This window comes from Passer domesticus, chromosome 6 (assembly GCF_036417665.1).
Source record: "Passer domesticus isolate bPasDom1 chromosome 6, bPasDom1.hap1, whole genome shotgun sequence".
Classification (NCBI taxonomy): domain Eukaryota; kingdom Metazoa; phylum Chordata; class Aves; order Passeriformes; family Passeridae; genus Passer; species Passer domesticus.
The window spans coordinates 17,393,266-17,406,792 of NC_087479.1; the positions used below are offsets into that span (position 1 = coordinate 17,393,266).

The following is a 13,527-nucleotide window of genomic DNA, read 5'->3' on the forward strand; positions in this document are numbered from 1 at the left end:
CCCGCGCCGCGGGGCCGCGCCCGGCCCGAGCTCGCCCCGCCGCGGGTCCCGGCGGCGCCGGGGCGCGGACCGGGGGGCACGCGCGCGCACGTGCTGCGGGGCGCGCGGGGCCGCGCGGGCCGGTGACACCTGGCCGGCATTGGCGGGGTGCGCGGCGCGCGCCGCCCGGCCCGAGCAGCCCCGGTCGCCTGGCAACGCCATTGATTGGCTGCGGCCGCGGCCAATGGGCGCCCGCCCCCCCTCGCGGCGGGCGCGGTGGCGGCGCGGGCGGGGGGCCCGCCCCGGTGCGCCCCCCTCCGGCCGCGGCGGGAGCGCGTGCGGGGCGCGTCCGGCGGGGCCGCCGCGTTCGCTGCGCGTTCGCCCGGTTCAGCGCGGGCTCGCCGCGACCGCCGCGCTTTTGTCTGCCGGCCGGGCGCCGCCGCAGCTGCCGCCGGCCTCGCTGGCAGGCCCCCCCGTACACCGTACACCGTACACCCCCCCCTTGCGGCCCCAGTAGGGCCCCGCCGCCGCGGGGGCTGCCCCGGGCACCCCGCCCGCCCGCGGCGGCCCCGCTGGGAGCCGCTCTTGGGCCGGGCGCCGCCGGACTTCCCTGCCGGCTCTCCGTGCCGGCCCGAGGGGGCTCCGCGGGGCCGCGGCCGCCCGGTCACCCCCGCTGCCTGGAGCGGGGAGAGAGAGACAGGGGAAAATATCATGAAGTGATACGGCCCTTTGGGAGGATACTGGCAAATAAGGAAATTAAACAGAAAGAGAGCAGCGTGTTGTCATAGCAACAGTGCAATTAAATTACTTTACTGTCAGCCATCATATAATTTTCCTGTTTAGAAGCTTGTGGGACGGAACTTCCATTTGGAGTCAAAGTTAAGTGTGCGGCTTAGGTAGGCGATGCCGGTGCCCCTGGACGCCGGCGATTCCCTTGTTTACCTCTGGTTGCGCTGGATGCAGTTTTGAAAACTAGGAAGTGGGGCCGACGCAAGTTTGGCCTCCTGGTGTTTACATCTGCCTCGGTATTTTTTCCTTTTCCAGATACTTACTCATGTAAAACTGCGCATTTTCATTGAAGATATTGAGTCTATTGATGTGCTTCCGTGCAGAAAAGTTCGGTGTGTTTCATTTTTAGTAAATAATCTCCTTTCGTGTAACTTCTTTATAGAAAGACACAAAGAACTTAAAAGTTTTTGGTTTTGCCCATTTATGACAGCAAAATTGAAGTCCATTATTTCTCTTTCCCATAATGGCTGTGTTGCTCTATTTGTCCCTGCAGACAGATTGTTCATTCTGTTGTTACCTGTAGCTTTTTTTGCCTTTCATTTACAGTATTGACTCTGTGACTGCATGACTTCAGGTACTGCTGGGGTTATGTTTTAGGTACAGGGAATCATTTTGTTCTTGTTCAGTGTTTGTGCAGAACGTTTCGTCCATTTAAATGCTGTTATTAACTCCGTCCAGTTTTTGTTCCACTTCTGTTCACATCTCCAGAGCTAATTCCTGGCAGTTTGACTGTTTGTAGAAGCTAAGGGAGCCTGTCTCCTGCTTCTGAGGCAGAATTGTTGGGCTCGTCTACTTCTCTTGAATTGGGCAGGGGCCCAGTTTCACTTTGCTTCGGAAGTGCTCAGGACATTCCAAGTATTCGTGCTCACAGGTGTCCCCCTGGGCCTGCTGGTGCCGTACTCAGCAGCTCACCCCACCTCACACAGCCATTGCTGAGCATCACGGCGGTCTTTCTGACTCTTGTTTTCTGCTGTGTTTGAAATAAGTTCAGCTTATGTTAAAATCTTCTCTGTTTACATACATTTTTAAAGTGCTCTGTTGCTCTGGCACTTGCTTCCCCGTTTTTTGGCCCTGGGCCCAAAACTACCGGGTGTTGCTTTCCCTCCTACTTTCTCCTGACCTTGCTGGTTCTGAAGTTCTGCTCTCATTTCTGTTTTGGTACATCCAAGTCAGTATGGATGTTTGTCTGCCTATGCCTTTAGCCAGCGTGATTTTAATCATGGTGCTGTCGTATTGTCCTCAAATGTGAAACAGCTGAAATTAATCTGAAGCAACTGGCCATAAGTCACTCTTATTATTTTTTTAATTCACATCCTTATTAAAGTGATACAATTGGGGTATTCAGTGGTTTGAAAACACCGCCTCTTCTTTAAAAAGACATGGTTTGGAATTTCCTCTGTGGGGCTTCATGTGCATGCAGAGCTGAGGTGTATCTGGATTATCATTTTATTCCATCAATTTAAATTTCTTCCCTTGTACTGACTTTAGATAATTTTATCAACGGTTGTGGATGAGTATTACATGTAACTGTTATGTTTAATACCGATGGCAAATGGCCAAGTAACGGTTAGGGAAAAGCTGTCAAATTGTTACACAGGAACTTTTTATGAGCTAACTTTTCTCTCTTTCTCCCTTTTCTTTGGATTCACTCTCCCAGGAGCTGCTGTCTAAATGGGTCCAGTCATGCCTCCCAGTAAGAAGCCAGAGGGCTCAGGAATTAGCGTTCCCAGTGGATTGAGCCAGCGTTATCAAGATAGCGATTTATCAAAGGCACTTCATGATGACGAGGACCTAGATTTCTCTTTGCCTGCCATCAGATTAGATAAAGGGGCCATGGAAGATGAAGAATTAACTAATTTGAACTGGCTACATGAGAGCAAGAACTTGCTGAAAAGCTTTGGGGACTCGGTGTTAAGGAGCGTTAGCCCTGTTCAGGACATCGGCGATGACACGCCGCCGTCCCCTGCCCACTCTGACATGCCCTACGATGCCAAGCAGAACCCCAACTGCAAACCTCCTTATTCCTTTAGCTGCCTCATATTTATGGCCATTGAGGATTCGCCAACCAAAAGACTGCCTGTAAAGGATATATACAACTGGATTTTGGAACACTTTCCGTATTTTGCAAATGCACCCACTGGATGGAAAAATTCTGTGAGACATAATCTGTCCTTGAATAAGTGTTTTAAGAAAGTGGACAAAGACCGAAGTCAGGTGAGTTTGGAACTCTGGGAACCTCTCTGGCTCTGAAAATATTCACCTGCTAATCCCAGAATATGTCCTTAACAGTGAAGTATAGAATGTGCAACCCTGTGCCTGGTAATGTAGTTGATTAAGTTCAGAGAGCTAGCATTTCTTTTGCATTGCTCATTCTGATTTTATTAAATTCATTGTCTAGACATCTGTAAGAAAGTGTTTGGGGGGTGTGTGTGTGTGTGTGTGTCTTTTCCCCCCAGCTGGTGTCTTCATGCATAGTGGTTAAATATTGTTTTTAGCTATCATGCTGTGGTAATGGTTTCCAGCTATACTAGATGAATGTAATCATGTTATAAATAGGCTGCTTGCTGTTCTTGGCTTATACAAATGTATAGTGAAAGGGTATGCCTTATGTAAGAGTCCATTGCTATTGCCCTGGTCTGTGTTGTAATCCAAAAAAACTTTTCTTTCTTTTATACAAGGAGGGTAATGGTGATGAAGCTTTCTTTCATTTCACATGAGTTTTAGAGAAACTCTTCAAAGAGCAGAGTCGGGTCTGGCATCAAAGGTGAAGGTTACCATTCACCAAAATTTCTGGCATTCCTTGCTCGTGTAACTTGTGCAGCTGGTGCAGAGCAGAAGCCCTGGGAGCACATCTTTGCTTTCAGATCTCAGTTGTTGTCTCCTGGATTCACTGCTGGTTCCCCAGCAGTGTCTGCAGGAAGAAGCTGTGTGCAAGGGAGTGGGAAAGGGAGCAGAGTGGTGGGGGCAGTCCTCTGCATAGCTTCTACTCTGTCAGTCTGCCTGGGAGCAGGAATCAGTTTCCAAAGGGGACCTTCTCAACAAGCAGTGGACTGGATGAATCTTTGGCAAAGTATGAGTATACTGTTAAAAATACCAGCTTGCAGATTAATTTCAGAGGCCTTCTCACAGGTTAGGGAACTAAATAGCAGGTAAAATCACGTCACTCACGGTCTGTCTCTAAAATTGGCTGAAGATCAGAAAGTGAACACTTTCCCCTGGCAGAAACAATAGATGCACTCAGCTTTTGTATTTCAGTGAGTTAAATGCTGTGATTGTCTTGTAACTTGTTACCCTGAAACTAGACTTCTCTTGGTGGTGCTGTTCTCCCTATTTTGTGTGCAATTTAACTTCAAAGCTCTGGAATAGAAGCTCAAGTAACTCTAGAGAAAAAGTCATACACTGTCCTAAACTAGCAACTTTTCATTTTAGATGAGTTAACTTTCTTTTCTACAGAGCTTTCATTTTGAAAAGGTTGACATGTCTATCTTTCTTTCCTTTCTTTTTAAAAAGTATTTTTACCTAGAATCCACTGTCCCCGTATTGCTTATCACAGACTGTATATTTGTATTTTTATCAATTAATTGCTGTGAAAGCTCATGTGTGAGATAAAAAAATCTGTTTTGAGACTGGATCTTGTTTTGTGTAAGCCAGAGTCTTAAATTCTGGTTTGGAAGAGAGACTGTAATAACAATGCCACAACAGACTTTTATGACCCTGTTCCAGACTGTAAGAAATCTTCATAAGATGCATTAAAAAAACCCACCAAAATATGGTAACTGGCAAGGCATGTGTTTAACTCAGCCATTTCTGTTTTGTTCTGACCCTCTTCCTCTGTTTACAAGTTGACTATTTAGATTTCAGCTTCCTTCCTATGAGGAACTTGTCTTCATGTCTATCTGTCAAATATCCGGCCATGCACTGAGCTCCTCTGAACAATGCCACGCTGCACTGCTGCTCCGTGGGGACGTGGCACAGCACAATGCATGACTGGTCACCCAAGTCTCAAATTTGTGATTACAGCCATGGTTACAGAGCTAGACAACAAGGTGTGGTGGGAGGCCTTGCTTGTATGAATCACGAGGTGGAGTTTTATTAATTTCAGGAAAATCACAGATTTTGAGAAAGAATTTTTTCTACTTCCTGAAGATGCTAATAACTGCAGGTAGCCAGCTTTAAGGTGAATGAAAAGGGAATCTCAAATGTAAAATGCACCACAGCAGGTCATTCCCCTGCTGGGAGTTTTGTTGTGTCCTGGCCAAGGGATGTGGCAGACAGAGTCCTGAGTGCAGAATTGGCCCTGGGTCAGAGTTGCTGAATCAGGTGCTTGACAGCTAATTGCGGACTTGGAAAGCAGTAAATGTCAACTGATGGCTTTGAAAATACCTTCGTGTATGTGTGCATACACACTTGGGCTTGATTCAGTACCTTGCAGCAAACATCTCTGCTGTTCAGAAGGAAGGTGTCTATCTAAAGGGTTCTCTGGTTTTGGTGTGGGGCTTGGGGCAAGGGAAGTGGGAGCTTTCATCTGTAAGGAATAATTTTATCCTTTGCAGACAGTTTTTGCAAATTGCAGGCTTGGGGTCTGCCTGTTTTTCTGGTTTTACATGGAAAAAAAGCAGCATTTAGCAAATGGCATGTTATGGAATGCTAACAAGATGGGCTCTGAAACATGTACAGTATGGGGGGAAGGAGTTACTGCTGGGAATTGCAGGCATTTGCTGGTTGATGTGCGTTGACACATTGTGAAGAGCTAGAAGCTTTTCCTCTCATAGTTATGCTTTCCAGTGTTTGTTTACATAGCCTTTCAGTAATCATTTTTCTAAAAAAAGTTCTGCTGAACACTTAATTCTTTTCTGAACTCCGTCTGCATAGTAGTTTTCTCAATCTTGAGTTCCACTAGTTTATATTCATGGGGCTAAATATGAATCTAGTAGTCTGCAGCTTTTTCTGCCTGCATATGAATGCTTGAATTTCCTGATGTGAGATCATTGTAATGGAGAGAGGGAAAAAAAAGAACAGGATTCATCACTTTTTTTTGACTTGCCCTGTCCTGGTGCTTTTAGGTCTAGTGCGGAATTTGGAAGAGAGGATTTGTTTTCACATTGCTGCTATTCCACATCAGCTGCAGTGCCATCAGGCTTACCTGGCAAACCGAAAGCCTGGCTGTTCATGGAACTGTGATGAGGCTGATCTGGATCGAGACAGAGAGCTGGGCTAAAGAAGGGAAAATGCTGAGCCCTTGATTGTACAAACCTCTTTGCATTGAGCTCAGCAGTTTAATAATAGTTGGCCAGAGTATAAAGTTATCACATGATGGGGAGTAGATATGGAGTTCCCTGGCTTTGTTTATACTGCCAGACCTGTGAATTCACTTGTTCAGATTAATCCTATTGTGAACGTACAGATCTAAATGTCCTGTAGTCTGTGTCCCACTTAGTACAGCCCGTTAGTCCATGACTTCCCTACCATCTGGTCCTTGGCTATAGAGAGGAATTTTTCTTGTATATGTGTCTCCATAGCAACGAGTTTGCAGTTGATATGGAAAGTAAGCAGTTGCCCTAGCAACGGAGTTACTGATGTGGCAGCTTCTCTGCTTGCAGGGAAAGGGCTAAGCTAGTTCAGACCCATTATGTAGGTTTGCTGTGATTATAGCTATGCCCACTAGTGCTGTTTGAGCTAAGGGGAGGCTGAAAAATTTTGTTACAAGCCCTATTTCTGCCTCCCTTGAAAATCTGATTTATTCTTATAGAGATTCCTGCTTTGAACAAAGGCTGGTAGGATTGTCTTTCCAGGGTGTGTGATGTGCGTGTGCCTTTTATGAATTCAAACTTCCTCAGTCATCGTTATCAGATGAGGGGAAATGATGTTTGACCTCGCTGGTTTCGCTGCAGTATTTTTGTCTCAGTGAACAGCCCACGGTTATAAAGGTTGGAGCTTTTGTCCCCATGCGTCTCTCTGCTATGCTGTGTTTTTTCCCCTGGTCTCTGCTTCTTTGGGCATCTATCCTATCCTCTTTGTGTCTGCTCTGCATTGTCTGAGATAGGGAAACACGCACATGCTGTGTGCATGCTGAAGAAATTAAAGTATCTGAAAGGTTTATTTGGCACTTATGCTGAGGGATGTCTTAATAAAAATGTAATGAGGGTAAAGGATATGTTTATGGGGATGGGAGGAGAAAATTCTCCTCGCTTGATGTGGAAGTTATTCTTAGAAGTACGTGGTCCATAACTGGGTCACGGAGATCCAGCCAGGCTCCTCCTCTGTCTGGAGCAGGCTCTGAGATCTGAGGACTCCTGAGTGGTCCTTGAGCTTTGCAAGAGCTGATGTCCAACTTGTCCTGTCTAAGGCACTGTCTCCCATAAGCGCTCTGCCAGGGCATCTTGACAGCAGCCATGGGAACCCTTTGGGCACGGGAGACTTTTCAGGAGTGCCTCCTGCAAATGTCTTTCCTCTGAGGTGATAATATCTGCGCTTTTGACAGCTAAAATCCTGTCGAAAGATCAGTGCTAGCTGGAGTGAGAGGAAAAGGACCCTGCTTGTTCTTTGTTAGAATCTTTTGATCCAATCTGCATATGCACAGGGGTGAGGGAGACAGACCGTGTCCTCCCTCTTTTAGTGTTGCTGAGGTTTCCTGTGAAAGTTCAGTTTCACACTGGGGATAGAAAATAATCTCTGTTTTTAATGCTATCACCTAGACTGATCCAAATAACAGAACTGTCAGAATTTCACTGCATTTATAACATCTGGGGAAGCTAAAGTGAAAAAATACCAAAAGTCAAATCCAACAAAACAACCCCTCAGATTCACGTTAAAGGCTTCATGTGATATGGACTCCATAAAAAAGTTAATTTCCTAAATAGGCTGGTGCAACTGTTAATTTAATTATTAAAAGGATATTTTGTGGTTTTAAACTGGAATTTGTCTAGTTTAACTTGAAATGCATTTTTTTCTATTTTTTTCTGTCATAAAAAAAAGCTATTTAATATCAGAAATTTTCTCCTCAAATTTCTCTGCGGAGAAACAAGGGTGTCTCTTACTAGAAAAATCATAAAAGTCTCTAGAACCATACTGTAAATGGAGTTCCAAGATATTAGACAATTTATGGAGAACTTTTCTTGAACCCTTTTGGTTTTATTTTTCAATTGCAAACCTGAGAATTATACAGAATATTTAAATAATAGATTTCCTAAAGCTGTGCATGGAAATAACACTCTTCATTTCACTGGCTTCCAGCTGCTTGACTTAACATCAGAGCTAACTCTTTGCACAGGAATCTGCCTGAATTAACTGTTTTAGAGCTGTACAAAGCACAAGCAGTTCTTTTCAAGTAATGACAGGAGAGCTGTCAATATCCAGGGACTCCTCTGAGCCTTATATCTTAGGTATTTGTGTTATCTTGCTCTCAGTTAAGGTAGCCTGCAGGCAGGTGCCCTGCTGCGTAACTGAGGTGTTGGTTGCACAGTGACAGGCCATTGACCTGCCAGAGGAGATTGGCCACTTAGGTTAAATAAACTGGAGTAAGGGGCCCTGTCTGTGTTCCTCACACACAGCAAAGATGATCCAAAGTGTGTTAAGCAGCACTGAAAGAGTGTAGAAAATCAGGAGCGAGCTGCTCTTTACCCGTTGGGTTTGGGCTGTGGTGCGGTTGATGAGTCCATTTCCCAGCTGTGTTTGCACTCCCTTGCTTCTGACTGTTTGCTCTGTCACTTCCTGGCACGTGAACTTTTGTGTTTCTGTGACACACAACTGATCTGGCTGGATTTGTCTTTCACTCTTCTTTTAATTCCTGTGTTGCTTTTCAGCTTAAGTCCCCAGTTCAGGTTACAGTCCAGGTGACAGTTGTGCCAACATGACATGGGGAATAGAGGTGATGAGGAGGCTGGGCATTGCCAGTTGGGATTGCTGAGACAAGCCATTCCTTACAGAAGAAGGGCTGGCAGCTGCATGATGCTTGATGGGGTAATGGGTGTAGTCCCTGACCCAAGGTAAAGATAAAATGTGAACAGAAGTTTAAATGCAAAGGGCCGCTTTCTTCTGCTGGAGGTGTTTGTTTTGTTTTCCCCTTAGGAGCAGGACTGTGCTGTTTGCTGTTCAAGTGGCCTGTGTTAGTGACTCTTCTTGGTGTTTTACAGCAGATTTGAAGTGATCAGAGTCTGGGTTATGCCATTCTCATGCACAAACCCTGCTGAACCTGACTGCCTGTTCCCTGGGAGGTAGAATTGATCTGGAGCTGTATTGCAAGCTCCTCTTCAGCTCAGACTTGGCACATCTATCACTATGCAATGAGCAGGCTGAAAACTCTTTGTATGATTTTCATTTGGGTTATTTTTCATCGGGCTAATTTAGCTGGATTCATTTTCAGCTCCCTGTTTAGTTCATGGTTACTGTGGTCAGAGGAACACCAGTGTCAGCACAGGCCATAGGCTCAGCTCTGTTTAATCTGGCATGAAGCTGTCCCTGCGGCTTCCAGCCAGCTCAGCGCTGACCTGGTGACAGCAGGAGAAGATGGGGAAGGGAAGGGGTGAAGGAGGCTCTCGCCTTTGAGAGCAGAGGCTGCACTTGAGCCACTGGGGCTGCTTGTATGTTCGGTCAGATACATGCTTAGTGCTGGATTAGGCCCATAAGACATGGGTGAAATGGTTGAACAAAAACTGCACCAGGATGTGTCCGCATGTGTGTTTTTTCAAGATTTGTTTCTGTTGCCCAAGGTTCTTAATTTTGGCAGTAGAAGTGGCTCTATGTGTACCTGTGCTGTGCATCCTCTGAAAAGCTGTTATGGAAGAGGAAAGGATGTCTATAAAATCAGTTGTCAGGCTTTTCCCATGCTGCTGTCATTACATCCTCATCACCTCCTGTGTTTCTTCCCAATTGTCAGAGCAATAATGAAGTGCCCTTGTCACTGCCAGCAAAGGAAGCTCAGATCTTGGAGCTTCACTCTGGTTGAGCACAGGAGACCTCTCTGATGATGGGCTGAGGGATGTGGGCACACAGGAGCACTTTGACATGTCCATTAGTGAATGTGGTAAGGCATGCCCCTGAGCACCACGCCCACGATGCTGGCTGTACTAACTCCAGCTGTAGCTGAACATCAGAGATGAGCTGGGCTTGCTGGTGTGGCTGAGTGTATGCACTTCTTCTTGCACTTTAGCTCTTCAGCAAAACATCAAAGGATCCATTTTAATATGTGTCCCTTAGACTTCCTCCTTCCTTCTCTAAAAGGGAAGTGTTTTGCATTGTCTGAAAGTGCCCAGCAAATTGTGCTGTGTGGCTGTTTTCCTTGGTGAAAACCTTAAGAAAAAAAAATTTGAAAATCTTGGTCATAACAGTTGAAGCAGTTGAAAATAATTGAGGAGTTGAGGATACTGTTCAGGCAGCCTGAAGCAGCCTTTGAGCTGCTGAAGGAGCTACCTTTCTTTGCTCTGGATTCAGGCAGTTACTGTGTCCCCACTGAACCTTAATTCAGTCCTGCAGCATGATGGTATTTCTGGTAGAGTCATTCACACGACTGGCCTGGCAGGGTCTGGGCAGCAGTCTGAAAGTTGCTTATACCTGCTCATTCTGTGTTATTTTCAGCTAATTGCTGTATCTTCATGAATCTAGTTAACACAAATGAATGGTATAGAATAACGTAAGCCAAAATCCTTATGAAGAAGGGACTGTGGGTGACTGTTTTTAATTTAGCTGGTTGTCATGTGTATGTTGAGCAGTGGTGGGTTAGCATATAAAAGTTAGTTGACTTCTGTCATTGCAGGACTGGGCAGACTTGCTAGATGAGGTCATGGTGCAAGCAGTGCATGTAGCTATAACAAAGCAGTATGTCATGAAGCTCAAAAAGTCCAAGTGCAAGGTGCTCCATCTGGGTCGGGGCAATCCCAGTTACGAGCACAGACTGGGAGATGAGGTCATTGAGAGCAGCCCTGCAGAGAAGGACGTGGGGTTCTCATGAAGAGCTGGACATGCACCAGCAATGAGTGCTTGCAGGTCAGAATGCCAACTCTCTGCTGGGCTGCATCCAAAGCAGCGAGGACAGCAGGGCACAGGAGGGAATTGTGCCCCTCTCCTCTGCTTTTGTGGGACCCCACCTGCAGTGCTGCATCCAGCTCTGGGGTCCCCAGGAAAGGAAGGACATGGACCTGCTGAAAAGGGTCTGGAGGAGGGCCAAAGATGATCAGAGGGCCGAAGAATGTCTCACGAGGACAGGCTGAGAGAGCTGGGATGGTTCAGCCTGGAGAAGAGAGGCTACAGGAAGACCTCACTGCTGCCTTCCATTACTTAAAGGGTTCTTAGAAGAAGGAAGGGGACTTTTTATACAGGCAGAGAGTGACAGGACAAGGGGGAACAGTTTTAAGTGAAGAAATTTAGATGAGATGTTTGAAAGAAATTCTTTGCTGTGAGGGTGGTGAGGCACTGGCAAAGGTTGCCCAGAGAAGAAGCTGTGGGTACCACATCTCTGGAAGTGTTCAAGGCCAGGCTGGATGCAGCTTAAAGCAACTTGGTCTGGTGGATGGCATTGCTGCAATGGTGGCTGAGTTGGAACTAGATGATCTCTGAGGTCTCTTCCAAACCTAACTCTTCTATGATTCTATTTAGTTACTTTGGTGAACACAGATTTGTTTAAGAAAAAGCCCCATGTGGCTGCCTCTGGTTAAATTTTGCTTAGCAAGCATCTTGGGAAAGACGTCGCCCATGCTTATATGTATTTTTAAGCTAATAAAGCTTTTTATCTCTAAGTAATTTGCTTTTATCTTTTGATACGTAGTCTGGTATTTTTAATCAGTACAAGTCTGGTAAAGGTCTTCTAGGTAAAGGAAGATACTGAGGAAAGTTCATTCTTTTGGTGATACTTTTAGTTTGTCAGTATGTAAGTAGTTTAGAAACAGTGAGATTTTGCTTTCTTTAGTAGTGACAACTTGCTTGTTATGACTCAGTAGTTAAATTTTGGTCTCAAGGAAAAAGCTGTTTAGCTTCCAAACATCTGTCATTCAGTCTAACTCCCACTTAAAGTCCCTTCCCCAACCACTCCTCACCTTCAGTATCTCAGAGCTGGCTTAAAGCAGGATACCCTCTCAGCTCCAGAGATGAGAAATTATTATGCGTGGGCTGGGGAAGAGAGGAATTGCCAAAATTGATTGTCTGGCAGTGCTTCACTGACAAACAGCAGAGAAACATGGGTGGTTGGTTCAGGTGCAATTATGAGTCCCTGTCCTTGACACTTGAGCTCTGACATCCTTAAAGGTGAAGTGGATCCTGAATATGTGCTACAATGGTTTTTTCAGTCTTGTAGCTTAGATTTTTTGACTTGATTCCTGTTTGTCTTTTCTCTGGCTTGGAAGAATTCAGGCACAGAAGTAATACCATATGCTTTCTTTAATGGTGTGGGCAAAAGCAGGTATTTGGAGGACCAGGCATGTTGCTGTTGGAGAGTGGTCCTGTGGACAGTTTCAGCAGTCTGGCTGCCCTGGGACTAACTGGCCTCATGGATGGGGGCAAGAAACACCTTCCTCAGGTGTGGTGCTTTTAGCAAGAGCTTCCTGAGATGTTTTCACTTGGGGCAAAATCAGTGTCCAGGACTGAAGCCCACAGCAATTTGTACCTTTAATTACACAAGAGAGCATAGAATACTTCGGCTCTGCCATGCCATCATATCCATGATTCCTCTTAGCCTGCAGCCTTTGGATTTCAGTGATCAGGTGGCTGGAGCTGCTGAGTTCTTTGGTAGCTGGGGTAGTGCACCCACACATGCTCATCATCACTGCCATGTCTGGCCATTTATTGCAATGGCAATAAAACAGTGGTTATCCTTTCTGGAGAGTAAGCACATTTATAAGAGTCTTGATGCTGACAAAGTTTATCTACATGCTGGCAACAAAACTGGCTTTTAAAGACTCCTGAATTTCTTGTAGCTGTAAGTGGTGTCAAAATCATCAGTGATAGAGGTCACGTAAGATAAGCAACAGGGGAGGGAAAGAAAGGGAGTGAGTGACCTTCCTGCTTTGGCATACAGCTTTTTTTCCTCCTCAATTTTTTTTGGGTCACTGTTGGCCCTTTTTAGCCTGAAACATTACTTGTTTGTTTTTTTTTTTTTTCTTTTTCCTGTTCTCCCACCAATTTGGACTCCTGAATTCAGAAAAGCTAGTTTTGATTTACTCTTTTGAGTATCAACTACAGAATTGTGACTGAGAGCTGTGGAAAGTAGCTGTTGTGGCCATAAACGATGCCTCTGGATCCTGCTTAGTTATCCATAATAATAATAATAATTGTTGAGACAGTATGTTTTAATTAATTTTATTAATTAAATTAATTTTATTAGTTAAATTACTTTATTTCTGTTGAGTTGTTCGCATTCCAGTCAGGCTCTTATGGAAAAATTGGGAACTAGTGTAGGAATTTGTGGTTTAAGAATCTTAAATGTGAGTGGGTTTTTCCTTGTTGCAGTAGAAAAGAAGCCAAATTGCTGCCCTTAGCCAGTGACTTAAGATACCACAACACTATCTATGGCATGCTGAATTGCTATATTTCATTGCAGTAGTGAAGAGTAGCAATTTACCACTAGCTGAGAGCTCTCAGGATTTTGAAGCACCAGTGTAACTTGCTGAAAGATGACTGTTGGTAAGCAGAGGAATGAACAGGCTTCTGTACAGGGAAGTCTCAATGGCACGGAGAATTGTCTGTGGCAGTACGTGGAGCAGAAACTTATTGATGGAATTTTGCATAAGAGAATCCAGTTGAATGGAGAATTCAGTCATTCAGGCTTTAAGC

At 45.3% G+C, this 13,527-nt stretch overlaps 1 protein-coding gene across 14 annotated transcripts in view; it reads left to right on the top strand.

Moving 5' to 3' along the window:
• Positions 1–13,527, top strand: part of FOXN3 (forkhead box N3) — a 208,132-nt gene that overhangs the window by 72,742 nt on the left and 121,863 nt on the right. For 12 of the 14 annotated variants that reach the window (XM_064423621.1, XM_064423618.1, XM_064423617.1 and 9 more), the window contains one exon: positions 2,426–2,982. In XM_064423621.1, coding sequence (XP_064279691.1) covers positions 2,440–2,982 — 543 coding nt within the window. In that variant the 5' untranslated portion in view covers positions 2,426–2,439. Of the gene's footprint in view, positions 1–658; positions 876–982; positions 1,101–2,425; positions 2,983–13,527 lie in introns of those variants that run through there. The other 2 variants (XM_064423619.1, XM_064423620.1) reach the window with 2 other exon arrangements.